This window comes from Maylandia zebra, linkage group LG20 (assembly GCF_041146795.1).
Source record: "Maylandia zebra isolate NMK-2024a linkage group LG20, Mzebra_GT3a, whole genome shotgun sequence".
NCBI classification, from domain to species: Eukaryota; Metazoa; Chordata; class Actinopteri; order Cichliformes; family Cichlidae; genus Maylandia; species Maylandia zebra.
The window spans coordinates 10,561,987-10,586,708 of NC_135186.1; the positions used below are offsets into that span (position 1 = coordinate 10,561,987).

The window sequence follows — 24,722 nt, forward strand, 5'->3', positions numbered from 1 at the left end:
TTGTTTGGAATTAAACTTTTTTAAATAGTTTATTTTGAAAAGGTAAAACAAAGCTACATACAGGTATTTACAGTTTATTCACCCCTAAGTTTAAGCTATTTTTGAGACTCTACAGTTTCTACATCTAACATTTCTTCAGGTCTGATCTGCTCTGAAACTGGGTCAAGGACTAGTTTACGCTCGAACATGAATACTGGCTTTAAGTGCTGTGTTCTGTCTGTTCACAGTGACAAAATCAACCAAATATATCAAAGATTAGAACGAGAAGTCTTCACTGCTCTGCCTCCATGTTGTGGCACATACGAGACATATGTACAAATTATCTACATGTTTCAAATTTATGATTACAGTGACGTTTGAGGCTCTTCCTCCCGTCTGAGGAATCAGCCGCGTCCATTGATGTGATATGGGTCGGCTGCTAGCATTGGTTCCTGGGACTCCTTCCTGTTCCTCTGCAGCTTTGGCATTATCGGAGGTGGCGGTTGACTCACAGTAACATGGTTGCTTCTGTCTGGCTGCAAATTAAAAAGAAAATCTTGTTTATGCAAATATGCCGCACGGTTAAAGCACCACACGTCATGTTCTGCATGACAAGCAGTTTTTCTTGCATCTAGAAAAACAACGGACTTTAAAAAGCCTGTGCTTAAGGAGTGTCCAAATAAACATTTTTTATATCTTCTGCTTTCAGAGTTGCTGAATATAGCTGCATGAATGTGCTTTTAATCTCAAACAAGTTCATACAAGTTGATTTTCATACCAAACTAAAACAAGTGACTACCACACATAAGCCTAAACTATGCAGAAATGTGATCGGTCAGTTCATAGAAAGTTTTCTTCTAGAAAGTATTTTATTATGCAGCTACTTTACAACTGCTAAGGAAACGTACCGTTTAATGCCACAATTTTCTTGAATGTTTATGTCCTCCTGCTCTTGGCAAACCATTTAGGCCAAAAAAACTCTTTGTTGGTCACTTCATTAGATATACATGTTCAACTGCTTGTTAACACACATATCTAATCAGCAAATCACCTTTAGGCATGTGGACATGTTCAAGATGACTTGCAAACTAAACATCAGAATGGGGAATAAAGGTGATTTAAACTGGATTTTCCATTATAACCATCTCGAGGGATTATAGAGAATGATCCTAGAAGGAGAAAATGTCTTTGATGCCAAAGGCCAGCGCAGACCGGCCAGACTGCTTCAAGCATGGAAATAACCACTAGTTACAACCGATGTATGCAGAAGACCATCTCTGAAAGCAGCAGCAGAAGACCGCAACAGGTGCCACTCGTGTCGACTAAGAAAAGAAAAACGAGGCTACATTTCACAAGTTGTGCCTTCTATTGTCCACAGTTGTGCAAATGTGTGATGCTATAATGTTAACATGGAACAAAATCTCCGACGAATGTTTCCATCACTCTGTTGAATTTATGCCATGAAGAACTAGCAAGGTGTACCCAATGAAGTGTCCGGTGAATGAGTATTGCTGGCTGATAAAGTGTTACATGGCAGTTTTTTAAATTAATTTGCAGAAAAGTATTTTTAAAATTTCTTTATTTTTCACTCATTTAAATAAAAAGCACATAATAATGTTTAAAATTAAACCTACACAAACTGGCTGCAAACGATCACCTTCCCTGTGACTCCCTCATCTCTCCTGACCTGTTTAGCCTCTTTCACTGTTACAGCCCATACATTATTCTTTAATGGTTCATTAAACATGTATAATCATACAATCATGTCTAACCTGTTGTAACTGAAAAATCCAGTTCTGATAATCCTCCATGCAGGTACAAGAGACCTGCAGCGGCTCCACCAGTTCACCTAAATCCAAACAAAAACAGTGATTATATGAAATGAATCACATATTTATTTTTGCCCTTCCAACGCTGCATTTAACTAAAAATACAAAGATACCACGTGTGTAGAGTGTACCTATCAGTTCAAACTCCAGCCGTCCAGGCAAGGCTGACCTCTCAACTGCTTTGACACTTTGTCGGGGCAACCTTCCCTGTTAGAATGACAGAAAAGACAAGTTGTTTTCTAGATGCTGCTTTAAAGGTTTTAACAACAGGTGAGCTGGGCTTCTGTCCTTAAAGACAGATAACCATATAAAGAACATCTCCTCTCACATCATACGCAGTCGAAAGTCTAAAAGCTCAGCCAGAAACTAAACATGTAGAGCAGTCTGAAGCCTGAGCATCCACTTCTCTAACAGTGTATATATAAATACGAGCGAAAATGAAAAAAGAATAGTTAGTTCATCATTTTGGAAATAATTTTCTACTACAAAGATACTGAATGATGAAGGCAGAAAGTTTGAACTACCATGTTACCTACCAAAATAACAAGGAACATGTCATAATTACTGGGACACTGGGAAGTTTTGCTGTCACAGCAGCAGAAAAGGTGTTATTATGGATTTTTCCCACAGAGTAATTTTGCAGTACCTCATATCTTATAGTCAGGCGCTTGTTGTCAACAGATAGAAGCACGATGTCTTGAGGGAAGAGAACCATCAGTCTTTCTTGGAGACCCTAAAAGAACAAAGCCAGCATGCCTTGGTTACTGTATGTGAGCATACTCACATTTCCTGTTATACCGTGTTATCAAAGGAGCTTGCAAAGAAAAGCATCTGGACTTCTTTAAGTTGCTTGAAGACGTTTCACCTCTCATCCGAGAAGCTTCTTCAGTTCTAAAGTCAACTGGTGGAGAGTCCCAGATTTAAACCTAAAGAAGTCCAGACATTTTTCTTTGCAAGCTCCTTTGACTACCATGACCTGGATGACTGAGAACCTTCACAGACATATACCGTGTTATATTTCCAATTTAAAGGACGATCACATTAATTTTTTCTAGGATTTTTATCCGCTTTTGTTGTCTTTTGAAAAGACTTTTTGTGCATTGAGCAGCTTTATGGAAATTCTTGCCCATGTTCATTTTAGATAATCTGAACAAAGAACAACACTAATCTGAATCTCACTTCTGCCCATGACAGGGACAGAGAAGTGACTTGTTGAAGATACCCTGAACCTCTCTGTCAGTAAGTGCAGCTGTTTTTGCCGCTGTAAGCCTCTGTGATCTGGGGTTATCTCTGTCTATGTTACCTGCTGTTTATGCTGCTGATAGCCACTGTTAGTGGCTGTTAGTCTCTGTTATCTGGGATTAATCTATGTTAGTTGCTGTTAGCTGATGTTAGTCTCTGCTACCTACTGTTTAGCTTCTGTTAGCCACAGTTAGCAGCTGTTAGCTGGCTTTCGAGATACTTTTTTGAAGTAGATCTAACTCGGACACTTGTGAATAAACTCTCATATGATGTGAATGAGAATGTATATCAACCTGTTTATCTGAAGAAAACTGTGTTTTTTCTTTTTGTTTGTTTTTAGAACACTCCACCCTAACATTAGCTGACATAATGTTAGCTTATAACCAGCTGTTGTTGTTGTTGTTTAGCCGGCCTGTTGGCAGCTGTCTGGAGGGCAGGGTCATATGTCTAATCTGCTGGAAATAAATAATTGAGAAAATATCATGAATAAATAAGCATATTTAAGTTTTTGTGTGTTAAAACACCCATATTTTGGTTCAAGAGATGATGCTTTATTTGATGATGTAGAGAATGACGTTTTATCCAGACGCCGGTCACATTCTTTATGATAAAACACAGCTATGATCTGTCATATGGTGAGTCTGCATTCGTATGCCTATGAGTTTTAACATGTCCTACGCAGGTGGCTGGTCTCTAGTCATATATAAAACGCAGTTATGCGGAATAGCGATGTCTATCTCAACAACTGTATTCAAGATGGTGGGAGGACTGTAATTTTAATTGGATTAATTCTAAGTTTATGAGATTGCATTAAGTTGTTGGAAGATCGAATTACACAGAGTGACTGCTACATGGTGATAGAGAACAAGGTTGCACATCCTTTTTCTTAGGAGCTGAGGGGAAATATGTGCTCTTGTCAATTATGGTTCAACTTGCATCATGTGGTAAATGTAGAAGGAAAGAGTACTGAAAATAGGGTCTTTACACTTTTCTGAGGCCTTTAAGAAGTCAGAAGAAAATGTCTTTCCATGCTGAAAGACAGCATGTATACATCATGTTCATTGCATTCATACAATATATGAATGCAATGAACATGATTTTAACAAGACTTTCCAGTTGTGGTTTGTCATAAGTTAGTTGCACAATGTTAATGTCATAGTTACCCAATCCTTTTTTACCGTGAATGAGAACTCAGAGCAGTCTTATTATTAATTTGCAAGCAATTTTTTTGGTTCCCTATGATGGCTTCATCATTTCCCCAAAGACTATTTTATAATTCTAATAAAACAAGATAATTTTTATTAGGATTTAAAAAAGAAGTCAAGTTTCTATTTAATGATCTAAATGGAAATTGCCTACCGTCTAATTTTGGTGATTTTTGTGCCCGCCAAACAGTTGATCATCTTTAGTTTAATATGTCAACACACAAAAAATGTTTTAAAAATATGTTACAGAAAACTTTCAGAGGACGTTGAAGAGTATTTACTACCTGTCTCTGTGTGTTGATGATGTGGACAATAGATACGTAGCTCGGCTGACCCATGTGCTGTATGGGCGAGCCCTCCCATTGCCATATTGGAGCTTGTAGTAAGTATTTTTTCAGTTCTTCTCTTTTCCAGTTCTCATCACACGGTAACTAGAAGAGAAATATGTGCACAGTGTATTTTACTGACATGTAACTACAATACTTTGGTAACCAGATGCAGTGCAACAGTTAGTCAGTACTAGATAGGAGAGAGCGCAGTGGGAGGGACTCATGGGTTGGATCATGGCCTTGTATCTCCTGTCTTCTGCGTGCTGCATCCATTTCTGTAGGTCTGCCGCACTGGCACACGTGAACACCTTGGAGTCCATCACTGGACCTGGATAGAAGAGGGAACAGCATAAACCATGCTTAGTTTTTCACACTGCTTTGCACGTCTTAGTGGAACTCTGTAATTTCCACGGACTCACTGCTGATTTCAAACATGTGTGGCGAATGTGACGCGTCCAAGTCCAGAGAGACAACTTGGAAGGAAAGTCCAGAAAGGGGAAGAATGCCCTGCAAGATAAACGAAGACAAACTTAAAGAAATGAATAACACCGACGATTAGATTCCTGTATTAAGATTGCAGTGCAGAAATTGCCTGACAACAAAAACCCAACATTTAAGAATTTAGGACATTGATCCCTAAAAGTTCCTGCAGATTTATTGTGTTTCTACACTTTCAAAACATAATTCACCCTACAAAGTTTGGAGATTTTCATCAAAAAAAAGTGAAAGGTGTTTGGGAAGGCGGCAGGCACAGTGGATCTGAATAGCTGCATTATAGACGTTTGACAGTATATTTGGGGTTTGACCCATAGCTGGAAATGAAAACTTAAATCATTCTATTTTCACCTTTTGCAACTTGGAAGTAAAATTCTAACCTGTTTGAATGCAGCTTGATGCAGGGTATTATGACTAGGGTCTAAAGTTACAGTATACAGTTTTCTGATCACAAGAGACAATTTAATAAGTTAATGAATTAATTTTTCATTATTAATAAAGCCAATGTGTGAAAAAAGGCATGTGCATGTACAACACAAGGATCTAAAGAGCCTTCCATTAGGTGACCTCAGTAGCCTGGGAGGGGTAAGGTTTCACAGTGGCTTCAGCAGTGGTAATGTCCCATGCCTTTTCCCAAACCTTGGTTCATGTGATGACGTAAAAGGCTAGTACTGGGTCAACGACCCCCTCATAAGGAACAACCCCCACTAGAATTTAAATACACATGCATGTAGTGTATGATCACACTTTTAAGCTGATATCATGTTTAAAAGGTTTGTTGTTTATGTCGACCAGTTTGGCTTGGGGTCCTCATAGAATGAGTTAAAAATGCTCTGTTGTAGCTGTTTTCTGCAGGGCACAAATGACAGCCCGTGATTTAATTTCCAACCCCCCGCAGCTTTATTATTAACACCCACTTTTAGTTTTATGTTACACTACACTAATCCAATAAAGGTTTTCACTTCTGTGAAAAAATATGTTTACTTCAGTTTTCCAGTGATCGTCTGCTAACATAGCATTTCTAACCACACGTCTTAAAAAGTATAAAGAATACCTCATAAACAAAGTCTTGCCGAGAGTGGTCCAGAGAAAGGATGAGTAGGTGGAAAGAGAACAAAACCAGGAAGTGTTCTTGGGTTTCCTGCAGAGGCACAATTCACAGGATTTAATCATTTTCACTGCTTTTTTAAAAGGGCCACATAAACACATGTGTGGGTGCTAAGTGACTTGTTTATGATATTTAACTGATTTATAACTAATTAAACTAATTTAAATGTGATTTTTCTTATTGCAGCAATTTTTTTCATTTTATTTTGTTGCTCATTTTAGTTTAGTCTAAATCCAAGGACTGTCTCACACATTAAATTTCTCACTCCTTTTGTGTGTTACCATATTACCTGTGTGTAGCTGATGTAGAGAGACACCAGTGAGGAGTGGATGATCTCTCCATACATGTGGGCAGCTTGGCCCTCCCAGCCCCTGATTGGCTGTTGGGAGTATATCCTTTGGTGGAGCTCATCTCTGCTCTTTCCCCACAGCACCACCTAGAGACACAAAAATATATCACCCCATGTCTGTGGCTCATTTCATGTGTCTTATTTTTGTCTGTCTTTGACAGCAGTGTTAAAAGATGCAAGGTTTTCTCTTAAATAGAGAGAATTAAAAAAAAATTTCTAGTGGGTGGCCATTTCCCCCTTCCCACTATCTCGTATCACTGTATTTATTTATAGTCAGTATTAACACATGCATTACACAGCAAACCTGAATGTATTTCACCATTGCAAGGCTTGAATCACTGTCTTTAGGCAAACTTTGTGTGTGTCTTTAGGGAACAAATACAGAGGTAAAGTGTAAGAGTTGAATCAAGTCTGAGAACAAAGCTGTGTCTAGCAATGTTTCCTCTCTTGTATATTTCCTGTAAAGTTTGAATCACACCAAAGGGGAATGCAGAATATGTCACCGTTGCATTGGAAATTCCTACAGCGCACGAGGTCTCGTCTCACCCCGGCTGAGCACTACAAGTGTTAATTCAGACTCAACCACACAGCATGCTCTGACCTTGAAAAGTGCACGATCAAAGTGTCAAGATGTTTATTTGTCAAGTACACAGCACACACACATAGCAACCTCTTGTTCCAGGTGTGGTATTGAAGGTCTGCGTGGTGGCTGGGGCTGCTCGTCTCTGCTGTTCCTCACAGACAGCTGAAGTCTGGTTTCTCCCAGGCTCCACACACTGAAAACAAACACGCACTCTTGCTCAGTGAAGGTACAAACACTTTAATGCATTAGTCATAACTGTACTGACAATTAGCATACATGCCAAAATGGTCGATTTTTGAGTATAGTCATGCAGAGCTGAAAGGAAGTAGATATGATTTCATATTATTGTTTGAGAAGTAAGTTAAATTTTGACTTTGGACCATTCACATTTTAAAATAATTCTAATTTATCTAATACTGGGCCATGAAACAATTGAACAATTTGTGCCTGTTATGGCCATAAGAGGGTTATCCTCTCTCTTAGAGCAGGCTGACTACTTGTATTTGTAGGAAAATAATAATAGGTCCTTGTAATTGAAATATACAATAGTTTTTAAGAACATTGTAAAATGGCTAAGCACAAGCATTGTCCACATTGCCAGAAATTTAAATCAATGTATAAATATATGTTTGATAGATTGATTGAGGGGGAGCATTAAGCTACAAGAGGTGTTTTCAGTATAGATATTTTTGTATGTTTTACATAATGTTGTTATATAATGTATTAAACCTACCCAGGAACTAGCTAACTATATGACTGAGCTATAAATGTGTGATAGGGTCGGAGTTCATAAGTGTTGGTTCCTCCTGCTCATTTTTGAGCACTAGAGGACTTTATTTTTCTTCATGTATATGCTCTATTTAGTTCTATTTTGTATATATGACCACATGCTTGAAAACCGTCAATCAATCAAAACTCATTTTCTGAGAAAGATATCAAATGACTGAGGCAGGTGGTATAACCATATATAACATATAACCACATAATGCTGGCCTGGTATGGCCACAGTATAGACACCTTCTAAAGGCTGTTTCCGGCAGGATGACATGCCATAACACAAAGTTTAAACAGGTTTCGTGAACACAACAATGACTTCACACACAGTTCAACTTCACATTTTATATTATGATTGTGTAATATAATTACTGAGTGCATTCAAGAAGCCATGTAAATAAACCTGGAACTCTGAAACAACACAAAAACAATCATGGCTGGGGAAATAAAGTCAAGTTTAATAATAAACTGACTTGAAGTTGTTATTACTGTTAGATATTTACTGATCTAACTCATCTGGTGATTAAACGTTATAGCTGTTTTTGTTATTATCATACTAGTGACGGCATTAGTTAAGCCGGTTCTCCTGAAATTGCATTATTTTCTTGTATATAAACAAGGTCAGCATCAGTATACTGAGCCAGTCAGTAGCTAGCAAGCGCACATTCTAAGACATCTTTGAAACACACACTTTTGTGTGTGTTATGAAATACAAACATAAGTGGCTTGCCTGATAAGCAGTTATAATTAAAGAGCTACACATAAGGAGCAGAAGCTCCTGCAGTGATTAGCTTCTGCTAATCCCCCAGCCTTTGAATGAGAGGGGATTTGTCCCGCCCTTACTCTGTATTAAACCCCTCCATGCTTCAACCATTGTCTTATAGTAATCTGCTAATCACATCAGTGCAGCATCACTGAGCACCCAAGTTCATGTTGAGTAAATAGGAGCCAATTAGCTCTCCTGTCTTGTGTCTCCATGAGGTGCTGATGGGCAGAAATCGAACGCGTGTCATTGGTTGTTCTGCAGTTTTTGTTTTCTTTTTCTTGTTGGATTTAAATCTAGTTTTAAAGTTTAAAGTGCTCTGTGTGACAACACATCCTGTTACTGTAAAGCCAAGCATGTAGTGTGTGTGGTATATCCTGTACATGATAACACTGAATATGCTGCAGTGCTGAAAAGGATTATGCTTGCGTTTTACATTATCACCTTAAAAATGTCAAGAATGAAATGCCACAGAAAACCGCATGTGTTGAAAGAGAAGCAGCTCTCTTTTCACTTTACAGCCTGCCACCGCTTCCTCCAAAACACAGAAAAACCACATTTAAAGTGACTTTAGAGATACACTCAAAAAAATACTGAGTGAAATTCACACGTTGCCGTTCTGTTAACTGTTATTTATATATTTATATATATATTTATATAGTTAACTTTTTGTTGCAGGATCAAAATACAGTGAAATAAAATTGTTTGTTTTATTTTTTGAACAGCTCCTAGCTTCAAACACTAATCTTGCATTTGTGTCTTACCCTAAATTGTCTCCAGAGAGTTCCAGGAGCTCAATCTCATCAGGGCCCACCTCGTCCACTCCAGTATGCCTCTGGGTCACACTGCAGCATCCCATGACGGAGAAGGAGTCTGTCCCTCTTTACCTCGTCTCAGCTTCTGTTCCACACACTGAGCACCATCTGTCTAGACAATCATCCAAACAGTTTGTGCGTGCCTCATTAAAACCAAAGAGATAGCAAAAAAATGGGGGGGTGGGTTTAGAAGAGGATATTGTGCACAGGAGCAGGGGATGAGGAGGCGGTGTGCTGCTAAGCTCTAGTTCCCCCTTTTTGCCAGCATTCAGTGTGTATTTCCACAGAGCCCTGAAAACAAAAAGCTTTTGAAGAGGAATTGAAGACAAAAGTGGCAGGTTTTTGTTGAATTGCAGCGTAGTAGTTGTTCCTTCCTTCCTGTCAGTTGGCCGTCGGCAGATGACTGAGCAGCTTCCTATTTTACACTCTGAACTTACGCTGGGAACCTGCTGATGTATCAGCATGATAAATAAAAACTGTTTTGTCACAAAAAGACGAGCCGACCAGATGAAGGTCAAAAACTATCATACCTCCTGAAGTTGATAAGACAAGCTCCCTCCTTGTTGTGAAACGTGTGGAAGCAGTTATCTTATTGGGAAAGATGGGGCCATGCCTGTCTAGTTTACATGCGCTGAACTTGACTCTGAGTAGCCAAGAGAGATAATTATGAGTTATGACACAGAGAGGTAAAGGGCTGCAGTCAAAACAAGCTACAACAACTGTAGAGTGGAGCCTTGCGTTGATCTTCCTGGTTAAAGTTGCAGTAAGGTGGTGGGAGGGTTTGCACACAATCACGTCTGAGTGACTTTCCACAGATCAGAAGCTGCTCTGCTGATGCAACTTCATGTCAGATGACTCACTGATGCATTTTCTACCAGACCCTTTGATTTGAGAATGAATGTTGTATGCATGCACTAACAAAGAAAAATGACTTTGACATGGGTTCTCTTCGCCACACCTTCCTTACCAAACAGGACCAAAAAAAGAAGCCAGAAGATATTGTTGATGATGAATACATTCTTTATTGACGCATTTTCCAGAGTATTTCTCTTAAAATCTTTAAAAAGCACCAAAGGCTTTTTATACCGCAGCTGTCTGCATACTGTCACAGTTCCTCTTTTCTTTTCTACACTAAACTCTTCGTATCCTAAATTGTTCCACATGTTCAATACTGTAAGGTACGGTGTTCCAGGAGAGCCACAGACAGGTAGAGCTTCACTCACTCAGAGCTAGTGATGACGGGGATGTGATGGTCATTTCCAGCCTTTAAATGATGATTCAAAGTACTTTTGCTTAGCTTGAGTTTAGCTGTATAATGTGAATTCCCTGACTCACGATGATTTTGTGAAGTGCTGGTGGGACGGTGGCCACTCATCGACCTGCTCCTTCGTTTTGGAAGTGCTGAATCATTTGCAGAATTATCAGGGGGTGCCGAGGGAACACTTTTTTCCTCTGTTCCACACATAAACCTTCTGGGTTCAGTTTTCTGAGCATCTTTGGTGTTTTTCTGCAATTCCATGCTAGACTTCTCTGTAGTGGAAAAAGCACTATAGAGAAGCACAAACTCCCTCTGACTGACCAAAGGAAATATTTTCTGCCTGCCACGAATCTTCCTGAAGATCTCCAGAGTCAAATCTAGAGAAGGGCATAAAACAACAGACAGACTTATAGATAGAAAAAACACTTTTGGTTGTTACAACACATCAGCCTGTTTAGCAAACATGTGCAATAAAGGGAACTGTGACTATGCCAGTTAAACACTAAACAAAATGTGAGAACATCTTTGGTGGAGTGGTATTAATACAAACATATGCTGAATTTGCATTTGGGGCTTGCGAAACGTGCTGTTTGTTTTTCCAGAACTCACCTAGTGTCTCCACAACCACGCTGGGTATCACCTCCTTTAGCACCTCACAGTTCGTATGGAGAGCTGGATTGCAGTTCATCTCCAGCAGCCACACCTATCAGGAATGCACACACTCAATGCACATGCTAAACACTGTTTGCATTCACATTACCAGAAATGTCCTACCCACTTTGAAGTCTTCATCGACCAAGAAGTCACAGCCGATCAAGTCAAAGAACCCCAGGCGGCAGTCTAACTTTGACTTGACTGCTAAGAAGCACTGGCTCATGATCTGCTGCATGCGCTTCTGAATATCAGGGAGAAAGAAAGTTGTTCATTAGGCATCAGAATGATTTTATGACTTTTGTATTACCGGCTGGTTTGTTTCACTTCAACTAATTAAAGTTCCTCACTACTGCATATAGCTCAAGCTTCATTTAAGTCAAAGAAATGTGTGTGTGTGTGTGTGTGTGTGTGTGTGTGTGTGTGTGTGTGTGTGTGTGTGTGTGTGTGTGTGTGTGTGTGTGTGTGTGTGTGTGTGACACAACGCCAAAAATGAACCGACCAATCTGCAGGGCACTGTAAAAAAAAACAACCCATCACATGTAACATCTCATTTTAGTGATGGGATGATGCATCCAAAACTTAACCACAATCTCAATTAGCTGCATGTGCCAGTAACCATCATTATAATTGTAATTGGTCCCTGAGAGCTACAACACTGCACTCACTGCAAAGGCGCCCAGCACCCAGTCCCTGGGCAGATCCTTTGCAGCCTGAAACCTGTCGTTGACGTAGGCGTTGAAGCTCTCCATGGACCACACAGTGTCTTCCTTCAGTTGGCTGTAAAGAGGGTTCTTCTTCTGCATGTACTGGAAACGAACAGCAGGGGGACCAGAGACACACGAAGATGTGAGCAGAGGCAGGTAGCAAGTTTGTGCCAAAACAAAAAGCTTGATCTGGAAATAATGAAGACATGTAGCATAAAAAAAGACAGACATGAGTGTCCCTCTAGCAATAATTTTCCAGCTGAAACATGTTTAGCATCTTTAATATCTGATGTGCACATAAAATTCACCACCGAAAGTAAAACCTAAACTAATGTGTGATTCAAGCTAAAATACAAAATAAACCAAGGTTAAAATCCTTTGCTAGTTTAATGGTTCAATTACAGTGATTTGTGTGTTTTGCTAAATGTAGACAATAAAGTGAATGTGAATCTGATCTGGTCTGTCTGTGGAAATGCTTGTAAATAACATTTCAAAGACATACCGCTCTAGTTAAAACAGTGATGATGTAACGTGTCATTTTGGTTTCTATTCCTAAATACACATTTCTGCTATAGCCAGGACTCATTTCTTAGCGTATACGGAAGATGGCACATTGTTTCAGGACACGTTTAGCCTTGTTACAAGGTCCACTGGAAGGACCTGCTTTCTAACTGCTTCCCCCATTCACCACATTTTTTAACAGCTGTCTGATTTCCAAGCAGATGATTGTAAAACCGTTTAGACTTTGATCTTCCAGTTAACCCTTCATATTCTCGCAGAGTCTATCTAGATTAGGGGTCTACCTGGTTGGTCAGGTGGGCAGAAAGGTTCTTGGAGGTGGGGTCATAGAGGTCACAAGTCAGTCGCACGTAACCATGACGGAAAAAGACCACATAAGGTGCAGTGCATGTGATGAGAAGGTAGGAACGCACGTCAAACTTTTTCCCTTTCAGCAGCAGCGGGTTCTGGATGTAACTGAGGACAAATCGTAGGTCTGCATTCAATCGCACAAACACCTTCAAAGGCTGCGTTTGACAGCAAGAAGCTGAAGCTGACAGTAAGAAATGAATGACAGATGGTTGACTAAACAACCTGTAGTACAACAGAATTGTTTTTATGGTTCCTTATCATTGGCTGCTGTTACTTCTGTTCATGTTATTTTAGAACAGCACTGCAAAATGACAACTGAATCAGAGACCCAAAACTAAAGGTTTTTTGAAGCCTGTTGATGCTTTTAAAACCATGTGCCAATACTAAAAACCAGGAATAGCAGGCACTCAAGCTACAAAAATAGAATAATATGCCTGCTTCTCTGGGAACTGCAAGTGTGGGTGATATTAATCTTAACATCCTGTGTTCACCAACTGTTGAACGATGTAAGCCTGAGGCTGGCGGTAATGCATTTTCCTGTTGAACTGGCGGTCCTCCATGTGCTTCAGCTTCAGTCTGAAGGCAGCTATGTCCTCCTTGCTCTTCAAAAGGAAGATCCCTCTTCCCTGGTTCATACCCGTAGGCTTACAGATCCACATGCGGCTCTCCCTGTTGCTCACACCTGGCGACAGTGACAAAATTAAATTAACGGGGTGTCACAGGAACTGAGCTTTCCACCTGACAGTTTCCTTTTCTGTATTGTTTTTAACTTTTCAAGGCTTAATCCTGTATTGAGGCATTTGTCATTTTCACCAGTAAAATCTGATTCCGTGAAATCGTGCTTTAGTTGCGCTCAAGCACAGTTGTGGGAAAACTGGATTGCACCCAAGTGTGTTGTATTTACTTTTCACCTCTTTAGCAAATATTTAAATCTGAAATGTGAGTCGGAGTATTTCCTTTTTTTTCTATATGTTGTAGTGGAATATGATCTCTAGGCCACTACATGTCATATCATTATGAAAATAAAGATGTAAAAAAGCTCAGAACATATTGTGAACTGCAGTCAATAAAAATTATGATGCAAAATTTCAATTTCTAGTTTTTTTAAAAACAGTCAATATGCTGTTTTAAAAGTGATGCCAGCATCGACTGTCTTTAAACGCACGTCTATTAGAGTTGGTTCTGTCCTTTTTCCTTCTTTTCCACAAATTCATCCATCACCAACAGATCTAAAGCAGCTGTCTGTATTCTTGTCCTGTTTACTTAGTGATAAACGTGTTTGTCAAAACCCGTGCACAACTACTGTCATTATGCTGGGTGCCTGTAATTACTACAGTGGGTGTTAAAAATCTATTTCATTCTCAATGCTTACCATGAAAAATGTCAACTTTAATATTAAATGTATTTTCTTTGGCATTCACATCCTGCTGCACCTCTCTCCTTGTGTTTGTGTCTCAGCCCTGCCCTCTGCTGACTCATCTCTATGGCAACAGCATGTTCCCCTGGTGATTTTATCAGGGCCTTATGGGAGGTGAAGTGCATTATTTTCCAGCGTCCACAGCCTCTTGATTAAACACTCACCAAGGCGACTGTTGTCTTAACGCTACGCAGGACAAACGATTTTCTTTCTTTTCAATGTTGGATGCGTGACCCAACATGCATTTCAAGTTTAATTGATCTCATTTTAAACCTGCAAACTAAAGGATGTTCCAGTTCAACCAGTACTGTTATTGTTGCATCAAAATGCTAATGTGTAAAAGGTTGTTGTAGTTAGGTAAGATGTCAGTTACCCTCCTGTTGGGCAAAGAAAGCCTCTCTCTCTTCCCTCACATCCATGCGCAAAGTAGTGGGTATGAACTCTTCCATTTTCAGCCTCCTGTAAATTACAACAGAACAAAACGAACAAGGAAGCCCACATGGATGTCGGTGCCATGGATTACGGGAAAACTGGCTTTGAGGCAAAAAAGAAAGTCAGGCCACAAACATACAAAATCTTTGGTGTACCACAACAACATTCATATGTTCTGTTCATCCATCGTTTGCGGCATATGTTCAGATTTATTCCAAACCCCAGTCATACCATAATTTCAAAGCATTAAGTCAAGCTTTACATATATGCAAATTGATTTTTCTGAAGAACTGAAGGAAGTTTGTAATAAAAAAATAAAAAAATCTAAAAACATACACAAAGTCTAAAATATGGCATATTTCCTGCTATATACTGGTATAATAGTCCATTATTGCATATCTTCACTAGCACTGAAACATTTTCCAGCATTAGTATAAAATTCCACTTATATACTTTTAATTCTGTTTGTAGAAACTGAAGTACTCTAATCTTAATATTTGTAACTATAAATTCACATAATCACATTAAAAGCTGAACAGCTGGTTAAAATAACTCAGTGTTCATAGTTTTTATCTCTAAAGTGTGATATCTCTAAAATGAGGAACATCATATCTCAGAGCGATGCTGGAAACTAATTCATGCATTTATTACTTTTTAGGATAGACTATTATTATAATCAAGCTGTTCTAAAAACTTCCTGACAAGCTTACAGTTGATCCAAAATGCTGCAGTAAGAGCGCACACAGTGACTAGAAAGAGAGGGCATATTTCTCCCATATTGGCTTTTCGTCATTGGCTCCCTGTTAAATCCAGAATCAAATTTAAAGTCCTTCTTCTCACATACAAGGTATTCATTAATCAGGCCTCTCTTAAAGACCTCATAGTACCGTATCAGTCCAATAGAGCACTGCGTGCTACGACTGCAGGCTTACTTGTGGTCCCTCGGATATTTAAATGTAGAATGGGAGATAGAGTTTTCAGCTTTCAGGCACCTTCTGTGGAACCAGCTCCCAGTTTGGATTTGGGAGACAAAACCTTTCTCTAATTTTAGGATTATGCTTAAAACTTTCCTTTTTTGATAAACTTTACAGTGAGAACTGGATCAGGTGAGCCTGAATCCTCCCTTGGTTATGCTCCAATAGGCCTATGCTGCTGAGGCTTCCCATGATCGACTGAGTGTTTCTTCTTCACTCACTATGTGTTTATACTCCTTTGTATTTAATCTTTAGTTATTATTAACTCTTCCACAGTGTGTCTTTTGTTCTGTCTTCCTCCCCTCACACCCAACCAGTCGCAGCAGATAGCCGCCCCTCCCTGAGCCTGGTTCAGCCGGAGCTTTCTTCACGCCAAAGAGAGTTTCCCCTACTATCGTTGAAGCGCTTGCTCATATGGGGTCATATGATTGTTGGGGTTTTCTCTGTATTATTATAGGGTCTTTACCTTACAATATAAAGTGTTTTGAGGTGACTGTTGCTGTAATTTGTTGCAATATAAATAAAATTGAATTGAATTGAACTTACAGAACTAAGCTTGATACAGAGGCCTCTGCGATGCACACTGATAGCTCTACAGATGCAGTAAAATAAAAAAATAAAAAATGTATTGCATGTTTAAGAAACTGTTAGCTTTGTCCTTCTTTAGCTCTTTAGTTTTGGGGGGCAATGGTTGGGAGACTTTTTTCCTTTTCATACATGTTTTCCTTCCTACCAAAGATAAAGTATCCATCTGTACATGACGTCATTTACCATAAAAATTAGGTTAGTATCAGAGTTTACATCTAATACTTCCTGCTCTGACACAGATGTTTGCACAATAACTTTGCGTCGCATTCAGCATATCCCAATTATGAAAGTGAAGTACATTTTTAATGTTTGTGACTATAAGTGAAGCTTTTTTTAACTGCATGTTTCTATGAGCGTATGGTTCTGTTTTTAAAACTATTGTATTTCCTTGCCGAGTATGACGTAAAAAAAAAATCAGGTTGTAAAATCAAACTAATTTACTATTAATAATTAACCACAGATCCAGCATATAACTGCGACACAAAGCTTCTGTGATTCAATGGAGAGGCTAGATATCTGATGAGGTTACTTGGCGTGTTTATTAAATAGTTTCACAGGCTGATATGGTTTTAAATCATTATTTACAGAGTGGGGCTTCTATTCAGCCACAGTAATCGTACCGGATAGAAGCTGGGAGATTTGACACAGCTGCAAAATTTGGTAACAGAGATATACCTGTCTGCTTTTAAGAGAAACAACCATTTTGGATACGAGAGAGAGACAAAGACAAAGAAAGGAAAATAAATGTCCAGCTCACCTAAGTGCTTGACCATGGCTGACTCTGCTGCTCACTCGCTCGTACTGTTGAAGACTGCTGAGGAGACCGATCTTCGTGGTGAGCACCTTGTTATTGGGAATCTGGTACATCAACTGCCTGCCTGGGAACAAAAAATGAGGATTTTGAAATATTAGTTAGTTAGCATGTCAACTTTTAGTTCTGTCTCTTAAGCTAAGCAACAGAAATTGCATATTTTCGTCGTAAACCAGCTCCAGGTGATATCCTCTGCATTCCCACTACCTTCTCTGAAGTTGGAGTACTGGGCTGGTGATTTGGTCTCGCACCACTTGAGATTGAAATCCTCCCTGTCCTTGTTGTAAATCCTCTTCCATCCTCTGCTCTCACAGTAATTGCTCACTCTGAAGGAAAAGTCCCAGAGGAAATCACTTAGACTTTAATCACACCACAAACAAGAAGTAAGGGGTCACATTAGAAAAGCTTTAGACTGACAAAAGGCCCCAAATAAAATACATACCATGCTATTTTTTATTCAAGCATCACACCATACATTTCTCCACAACAGTTACTTTGAAATTAAATAATTCATACTAACATTTTAGCTCCGTTGGTTCCTCCAAAAAAGTAAAAAGGCCCAGGCCCCCTCGGCTCCTCTATCTGCCTGCCTGACAAATCCTTTAACTTGGACCTCTGGACGGGTTGTGCCATTATACATGGACCTGATACACAAACACAACACATTACCGATTCATTTCTTTACAACAGAAAGGCAGAAGAAATTAATTCTATTCTATTCCGGGGAATATTTAAGTTGTTTGACTTATAGTGTTTTTATTTTATTAGATTAAGATGTGCAGACTTGCATTTTTGTGTGCTAAAATAAAAATCACCCTGTGGACAGAATTTAAAATAAGGCGCCCTCTTTACTCCACACACACCTCCACCTTGGCTCTCCTGGTTGACAGACGATTGGGAAAATGTCTGTCTCTCTTTCCAAGTCTGTGTCTGTGGCAGCAGTGTCTGTTCTCTTCCTGGTCCCTCCTTCCTCAGACTTCCTGCAGGCCTGCTGCTTCCACAGGGAACTTCTGTTTCCTCCTTTTCTTGGCCTCGCTTCTTCTCCAGTCTGGTCTCTGCTGCATCCTGACCATAACTGCAGGGATCCACGGAGCACCTTGATGACATCTCTTTGCTCTGGCGAAGGTCGCTGGGGTAATTTATTATTGATCCATAATTAGAAAGTGGGAGGAGCTCTTTTGATTCACAGTGATCCTGTTGGCATAAAGAGCGGAACAAGAGGAAAAGTACTACTGTAGAGTACGCTTCATTCATAGTATTTTCCCTGTTTCGTATGTGCATATTTTTTACTATTATATTATTTGAGCATCACACTGTTCATACTTCAAACAGGTTCATAATGGCAGAGAATAACTCTTATTAATAAATACTCTTCCTGAAGTGCATTTTAATTACGCATCCGCCCAAACTGCCAATTTAACTTCGATTTGTCAATGTTGCTCTTTTAAAGTGATCTCCCTCCAAAAGCTTACAATATGATGACATGTGAAGTTTAATGTGCCTAATTATGTTATGCTGAAATTGCAGCACCATGTCACTGGTCTTCTAGAAAATGGTGAATAAAGAAAAAAAATGAAGTAAGCGTACCTAGGTGGCCTGCTTCCTGTACCAACAGCATGTAATCAGGCTGGTATGCTGATCTAGTATGCAAATAGTAGCAGTGGAAATGTGATAAATAGTTGTATGGCTTTACCGTTTGCTGTGGTTTAATAAGAAATTAGCTCTGTTAGTCCTTTTACTGTTGTTTTGTGTGAGTATCATAAATGTAGGTAGGTATTTATGTTGGAAAGCAGGAGCAGAACTACTACAGCTATTCAAAAGTAAAACGGTTTACCTGCAACTACAGCTTCACACACACAGACATCAGGGCTCCCTGAAAAACTTGTCAGCTTACTCTTCTTCTGCCAAGTGCACTCAACCTTATAGTCCAACTGCAGGGCCAAGACAAACAGTTAAACCCACAGACTGAAGGACAGACTCGACAGGGGCGCAATCACATGGTCTGTCGGCAGTTTAGTCTAAAGTTAGCCACAGTATCGCACAATGAAAGCAAGAAAACCAACTAGTAATGTAAACAATCACCAGTTACTCGGGTAATGGGACCCTTAGCAACAGTTGCTACTTGTAGATTGAATCTTACAACACAAACTAACAAGTCAAGATTGTGTATCCCACACCAACCGGACCTCTAAGTTTAGCTTCATTCATTATTAATGTCCGTAAGCCTCTATTGTGTGGACCCTATGGTAACATGAGAGCACTGTGTCAATCAAAATGGATTTGCCAGTTTTCCAGGGTGGCCTGGTAGGTAAAATAGTGTTCTCAACTGGCTCAGTGTCATTAACATCTAAAAGAAATCATTTCAGGGGACTTGTTTGCTTTAGATACACCGGTCTCCATCTTTTACATTGGGTTGTCTGTAGGACAGGAGGTAGAGCAGGTCATCTGCTAATCTGAAGGCTGGTGGCTTGAGCTCTGGCTACTCCAGTCTGGCCAAAGTGTAACTTGGGTCAAATTTGCGTGTGTGAATAGTAGATAGCAACCGTTAAGATGTAGAAGAATAAAGTGCTTATATCAATGGGTGAATAAGTACTAAGTAAGTGCTATACAAGACATCGTCCTACCTGTGGCCTACCCTATGTCTTTAGGTCCAGTTTACACAATTTAAGTTAGAAATCTAAGTAATAAAAATAAACCCAAGTGTCCCATTAAACTATGACATAATTTAATGTGAACATTAATTTATTGTAAAACTACTTCATCCAAGGCGAATCGTTCTTGATACTTCCAGACATCATCATTAATCATAAAGTCTAGCGCCAAATCCAGCAGCAGGTATGCAGTTGAGCAACATAGCATTAGTCTGCTCGCATGGCAAATCCACTAATCACCTTCTGTCTCAGTGATTTGACTCTGGGGGAAACACCCAGGCCCAGCTATGGCTGGCAATTATGCATAATCTTCTCTCTTCCTCCAAACAACCTGATAATTGACAGGGGTGGGTACCTTTTAGACCCAGCACACATGCAACCATATAATTACACATACAGAGGGGCAACCACGAGCAACATAAGCACACTGTGAGCAGCCATATGGACCAAAGTATTGTGCCTTTTAGAGCATACATCAAGTTTGGTTTGACTTACCATCTGTAACCTGATAAAAGGACAACCAAACTGTGAGTCAGCGTGATTTTGGCTCTATTGATCTGGTTTGTTTTTTTGCATCACAATTATCCTCTGTGATAAATCAAATGTAAAAGAAGGAAGTTGCCAGTCTGATCAGTTGAGTTATTTATACACATATGGCTGTAAAAGTGTAAATGCCCAAGTGCAAAATACTAGCTATAAGAGGGAGCTGCTTGGCAATAAAACTAGTCCAGCCACAACACCCCAGTTGTTACAAGGAGGCCTCCCATATTCTTGTTTAACAGAGCTTTGTGTGGAGCCAGTGTGAGCCACACCTTGATAAAGAGCCGCCATCTGATAGACACACTGTGCAAAGTGCTGCGTAGGTGGACAAAGAGAACAGGCTTGTTTTACAACCTCATGGTTCACCATCTGCTAAGAGACTGTGTACATTTGTGTGTCTGTGTGTGTGCTCATATATGAATTTTAGTGAATAAACTTGTGTATTTAATGTCACCATCCCTTTTTTTTAATCCTGTCTTTCATTATTTATACCTGAATTCATATCTTTCCTTTGACCTCCATTTGTTAGTAAAGGGTGTGGGAAATATGACACTTTTTACTTTTCCTTTCTTTTTCTTTCCATTAAGGTAGTTTAACTTTCTGTGGGTGGTGCCCCACTGATACTCATACTCCTGGGCCTTATTGTAAGAAAAAAAAACACATCAGATAGAATATGCCAGAAAGACAGTGAGTTAGTGAATTTAAAATACAGGAATATATCGTTAGGTGTGTGTGACTCTTAGTGACTGTCCTATCTTGGGGCAGTGACAACTTAAGTTTTGTGTTTCTTTGAAGGCTCACCTATTCCCATGTCATCTCAACTGACTCAAACCAGGAAGTGCGCCGCAATTACAGGGATGCACCCTGCAGCAATGGTGTCCCCACACAACCCATTATTTAGAGGGATTCTCCTTGTCAAGGTGTTATAGCGGAAGAAATGGAGTTGAGTTACGATGCAAAGAAAAGCTTGTCTGAATAGGGTCTCTCGCGCTCGCTGCTGCTATTCATGGTTTCCTTACAGGATTACAGCAGCAGAGCACAGGGGGCTGTAGTATCGAGGGGCGACACTGCGTTCCCAGGGTCGATATCTACTTGTTCCCTCTGGTGACAAGTACAACACGGAAACAGAAAGACATCGAATTTCACAGAGAATAACAATGATATGGGAAAATGTGCAAGTGGAAATGTACATTTTGTCCTTTGTTCTGAAACAGCCGTCTAACAAGCATGAACACGTGTTGCCTATATTGCTTTTACTTGTTAGTAAGTAAGAGTGCTATAAGTGTAAGAGTCACAATACAATTTTGTACAAACTTGATGATTCAGTCCTACCTCTTACATAAGAAGATCAAAATGTAGGATGATAAGAATATGTGTATTTGACTGGTTGTTGTTCCCTTTACTATGGTGAGTGATGTCATGTGCAGCGGAGTGAGGTGGAGAGCTGCATTAGGCATGAGAGCATACAGTTTTTTTTATTTATAATAATAATAATGTATACTTTATTGATCCCTGTGGGGAAATTCCTCTCTGCATTTAACCCATTCACTCAGTGAAGCAGTGCAACAATGTAACAATGTAATTTTGATCATTTCAAAGTAAAAGTTTTAAAACTTAATTAGCTCTCCTGTCATATGCATCAGACCTAAGTTACTGTGCATGCAGTTCCAGAGTGCCTTGTTTAGAGATTTAGAAGGAATCTCCAAAGAATTCCAAGTTCGGAAACATAAGGTATAAAAAATTGTTAATTGTGTTGGTTACACCCTTTAAAGCTATGAGAAGACACAGGAGGACACCGCTTGATTTTTAAATGGAAAATGACTCATAAATAAAAACAAAAATCTTTGACAAGAACATGACAGTACTTGTTATGTTATCCTTTTATATTTCACTTTGTTGCTACTAGCAAAAACTAAAGAACAGCAACTTCTAGTTTAAGCAGCTAGATTCATTCATTTGGTATATTTGAATCTAAATTCTGCCACGTTGTGAAAACGAAAATCTAGCTGAGAGGCTACCAACTAATGTTACTTGGTTTATGACATTTAAAAGATTTGATTATTAAAACCCAACATTAAGAAATTAAATCTTCTAGCTATAACTGAACAAGCTAACATTAGCGTCATGAACTATTTATTATTAAGTAAACCTTAACAATTATTTTTGCAATGTTTTGGGGGTTAAAGCATATCTGTGCGAGTCAGACTTTATCAACAGTCTGAGAAAAAAGTGACAAACAAACAAACAGCTGCTGCTATAGGCTAACATACAGATAGTTTCACTGTGAGTGTTTTATTTTTTTAATGTGCAAATTATGGAAGCTTGGGTACAATTTTTGGTTGCTGCTTTAAAGTTTTGTTCGGTATCTCAAAATTTCAACTTGGAAGTAAATTCAAAAATATCCACCTCCAAATCTTTAGAAAATACAGTGTTCTCTCGCTATAACGCGGTTCACCTTTCGTGGCCTCACAGTTTCACAGATTTTTTTTTTAAATTTTGCATGCTTTTTCTAAAAAAAAATTAAAAAATTATTACAGCTGTGTTCTGCATGCTGATCAGCTGTAGACCATCTCTACGTATACGGTAGTGGTGTTGTGGCAAAAATAAGCTTCCACACCTGAAACTGCCAAAATTTCCACCTACAAACTTACCGCTTCTCGTTACGGTCCGACTTTCCTTTCTTCTGAGCTGTTGCTGTAATTACTTTCTTGCCCACAGGAGGCGCAAGTTTAATGTTTACTGCAGCACTAACAGTTGTACATATTAGCTGTCAGGCTTTCAGATGACTTCAGAAGCTTAACGTTAACTGACACCAGGCGCTTTTCTTTGTCCAGCAGACAACCTGTAACTACCAGAGCTTCTGATAGCTTCTGTACAACTTGACTATGTTATGGCGTGCTCCTGTAGTATTTATTATGTTCCTCCATGTTAAACTAAGTTAGCTAAAAGTTGTTAGCTAGCTAAGTAAAATATGTGTGTTCACAGCAGTGTATTTTGTGAATTTGCCCTGCAGCAGTATCCAAATTATGTAAGTTTGATTTGTTCTTAATAACAAAGAATATTTTATGGTCGAGCAGACCAATACTAATGTTTGCATGCTAAATAGCTACTTAACTTTTGAATAAGAGGAGGTAGAAAATTATTTTTCATCAGCTTTCGAAGTAAAATGACAATGTGCTCAATAATAATAATTAAAAAAAATTAAGGTATATCATACATCATTTAATCACACACTCAACATTTTGTGTTTCTCAATGATAGGAAAAACAAAAAAGCAGTGTCAGAGATGTCCTGTCAGAGATATCCTGAGTAAGTAACGAAGTTAAAGCTATTTTGTGTTAGTTATTTACCTTCTATGGACCTGCAAACTCCATGCAGGTATGTACGGTGTGTGATAAGTCTGTCACATCTTATATGTCTTTATCTGCGTTCTTCAAACGCTGACCTGACAGTAAAAGACTGATTACATTGCTGCTAAATTATGAATCGAATCTTTGTAAAAGCTACGATTATCCTGTCTTTAATGCGTTTTAGAATTAACCAAACAAAGATTGTATAGTTTATGAAATAGATAGATGAAAAGATACTCCTCAGTGTTTCTAATGAAGGCATTTGCTCACAAATTGCAGCTTGTTGCTGATAAAAACAAAAACAGTGAAAGCGAGTATTTCTCACATGGATTAAATAAGATATTTCCTATAATCTAGCAATGCTTCTACCAAAACCTGTAATCAGCTCCACACCTTGATACACTCGAGTGTGCCAGCTTTTTACTCTTACTGTGCGTCAGCACGTGCGGGTATGTCACAGCCGTTTAGCTGCCGTTGTGCTCCTGTTCCACTCCAGTGGATAACCCAGCTAAGTGAGTCTAGACTTCTCATCCACAGCCAACACTAATACAGGAATCTGGTTTGACTGCAGTAAGCATGCACAGACCAGCGCAGGAATTCTTTACAGGCCCTCCGCCAGTTAGTAATGTGATTCAGCGGTGAGACGTCACAAAGGGAGGAGCTGACTACAGCAGTAATTGTACTTAAAGTCTTAAATTAATTATTTCTGACACATTTTAACTCCGTGTCTTTAAGTTCAGTCTAAACCACCAATAAGCTAAGAGCTAAAACACTTGCAGCTTGTGGAGGGACAAAATGATATGTAGGTGGAGCATACATACGCTGTCATAATGGTTTAAAAAGATAGTCATTTCAAAATTGTGCTTCCTTTCATATTAGTTTACCAGCTCACATAGAAATGTCACACTCTTGATTTGTTTGTGTCCCCATCATTTAAAAAAAGCATATTGGTAATGTTTAGGAGCATTAATGCAACAATATTTTACAGCAATTTCTACTTTA

The 24,722-nt window shown here is 39.1% G+C and overlaps 2 protein-coding genes and 1 long non-coding RNA gene across 8 annotated transcripts in view; 1 reads left to right on the top strand and 2 right to left on the bottom strand.

Annotated features, from left to right (window-relative positions):
• Positions 1-9,561, bottom strand: LOC101463906 (putative pleckstrin homology domain-containing family N member 1). Its single transcript, XM_004570971.5, has 11 exons — positions 9,421-9,561; positions 7,207-7,312; positions 6,477-6,623; positions 6,134-6,220; positions 5,004-5,091; positions 4,776-4,912; positions 4,540-4,686; positions 2,455-2,541; positions 1,940-2,015; positions 1,752-1,828; positions 1-515 (listed from the first exon to the last, which is right to left on the bottom strand). Exons 1-11 carry the CDS (start codon positions 9,513-9,515, stop codon positions 384-386), a joined length of 1,179 nt encoding a protein of 392 aa, XP_004571028.2. The 5' UTR covers positions 9,516-9,561; the 3' UTR covers positions 1-383.
• Positions 2,495-9,527, top strand: LOC143414442 (uncharacterized). The gene is made up of 3 exons (XR_013095057.1): positions 2,495-2,574; positions 3,003-4,637; positions 9,437-9,527. It is a non-coding gene; the product is annotated as an uncharacterized LOC143414442 (long non-coding RNA).
• Positions 9,562-10,468: 907 nt separating the features above from the next.
• ttll10 (tubulin tyrosine ligase-like family, member 10) overlaps positions 10,469-24,722 on the bottom strand; it is a 35,559-nt gene continuing 21,305 nt past the window's right edge. For 2 of the 6 annotated variants that reach the window (XM_012924591.3, XM_004570972.4), the window contains exons 2-12: positions 18,043-18,373; positions 17,700-17,823; positions 17,387-17,505; positions 17,126-17,246; positions 14,748-14,833; positions 13,453-13,639; positions 12,891-13,062; positions 12,049-12,276; positions 11,508-11,624; positions 11,339-11,432; positions 10,469-11,106 (exon numbers count right to left, since the gene is read on the bottom strand). In XM_012924591.3, the coding sequence (XP_012780045.2) occupies positions 10,691-11,106; positions 11,339-11,432; positions 11,508-11,624; positions 12,049-12,276; positions 12,891-13,062; positions 13,453-13,639; positions 14,748-14,833; positions 17,126-17,246; positions 17,387-17,505; positions 17,700-17,823; positions 18,043-18,286 (1,908 nt within the window). In that variant the 5' untranslated portion in view covers positions 18,287-18,373 and the 3' untranslated portion in view covers positions 10,469-10,690. Of the gene's footprint in view, positions 11,107-11,338; positions 11,433-11,503; positions 11,625-12,048; positions 12,277-12,890; positions 13,063-13,452; positions 13,640-14,747; positions 14,834-17,125; positions 17,247-17,386; positions 17,506-17,699; positions 17,824-18,042; positions 18,374-19,013; positions 19,111-23,021; positions 23,427-24,722 lie in introns of those variants that run through there. The other 4 variants (XM_004570974.2, XM_076878799.1, XM_004570973.4 and 1 more) reach the window with 4 other exon arrangements.

Bases quoted from the DNA above. Each gene is read 5' to 3' on its own strand.
- LOC101463906 (XM_004570971.5), bottom strand. From the start codon at position 9,515: ATGGGATGCTGCAGTGTGACCCAGAGGCATACTGGAGTGGACGAGGTG. The intron at 6,624-7,206 runs GTTGCTATGTGT...TTGTGTCTCTAG, and splicing joins TACCACACCTGGAACAAGAG to GTGGTGCTGTGGGGAAAGAG. The intron at 2,016-2,454 runs GTACTGCAAAAT...TCATTCTAACAG, and splicing joins GCCTGACTATAAGATATGAG to GGAAGGTTGCCCCGACAAAG.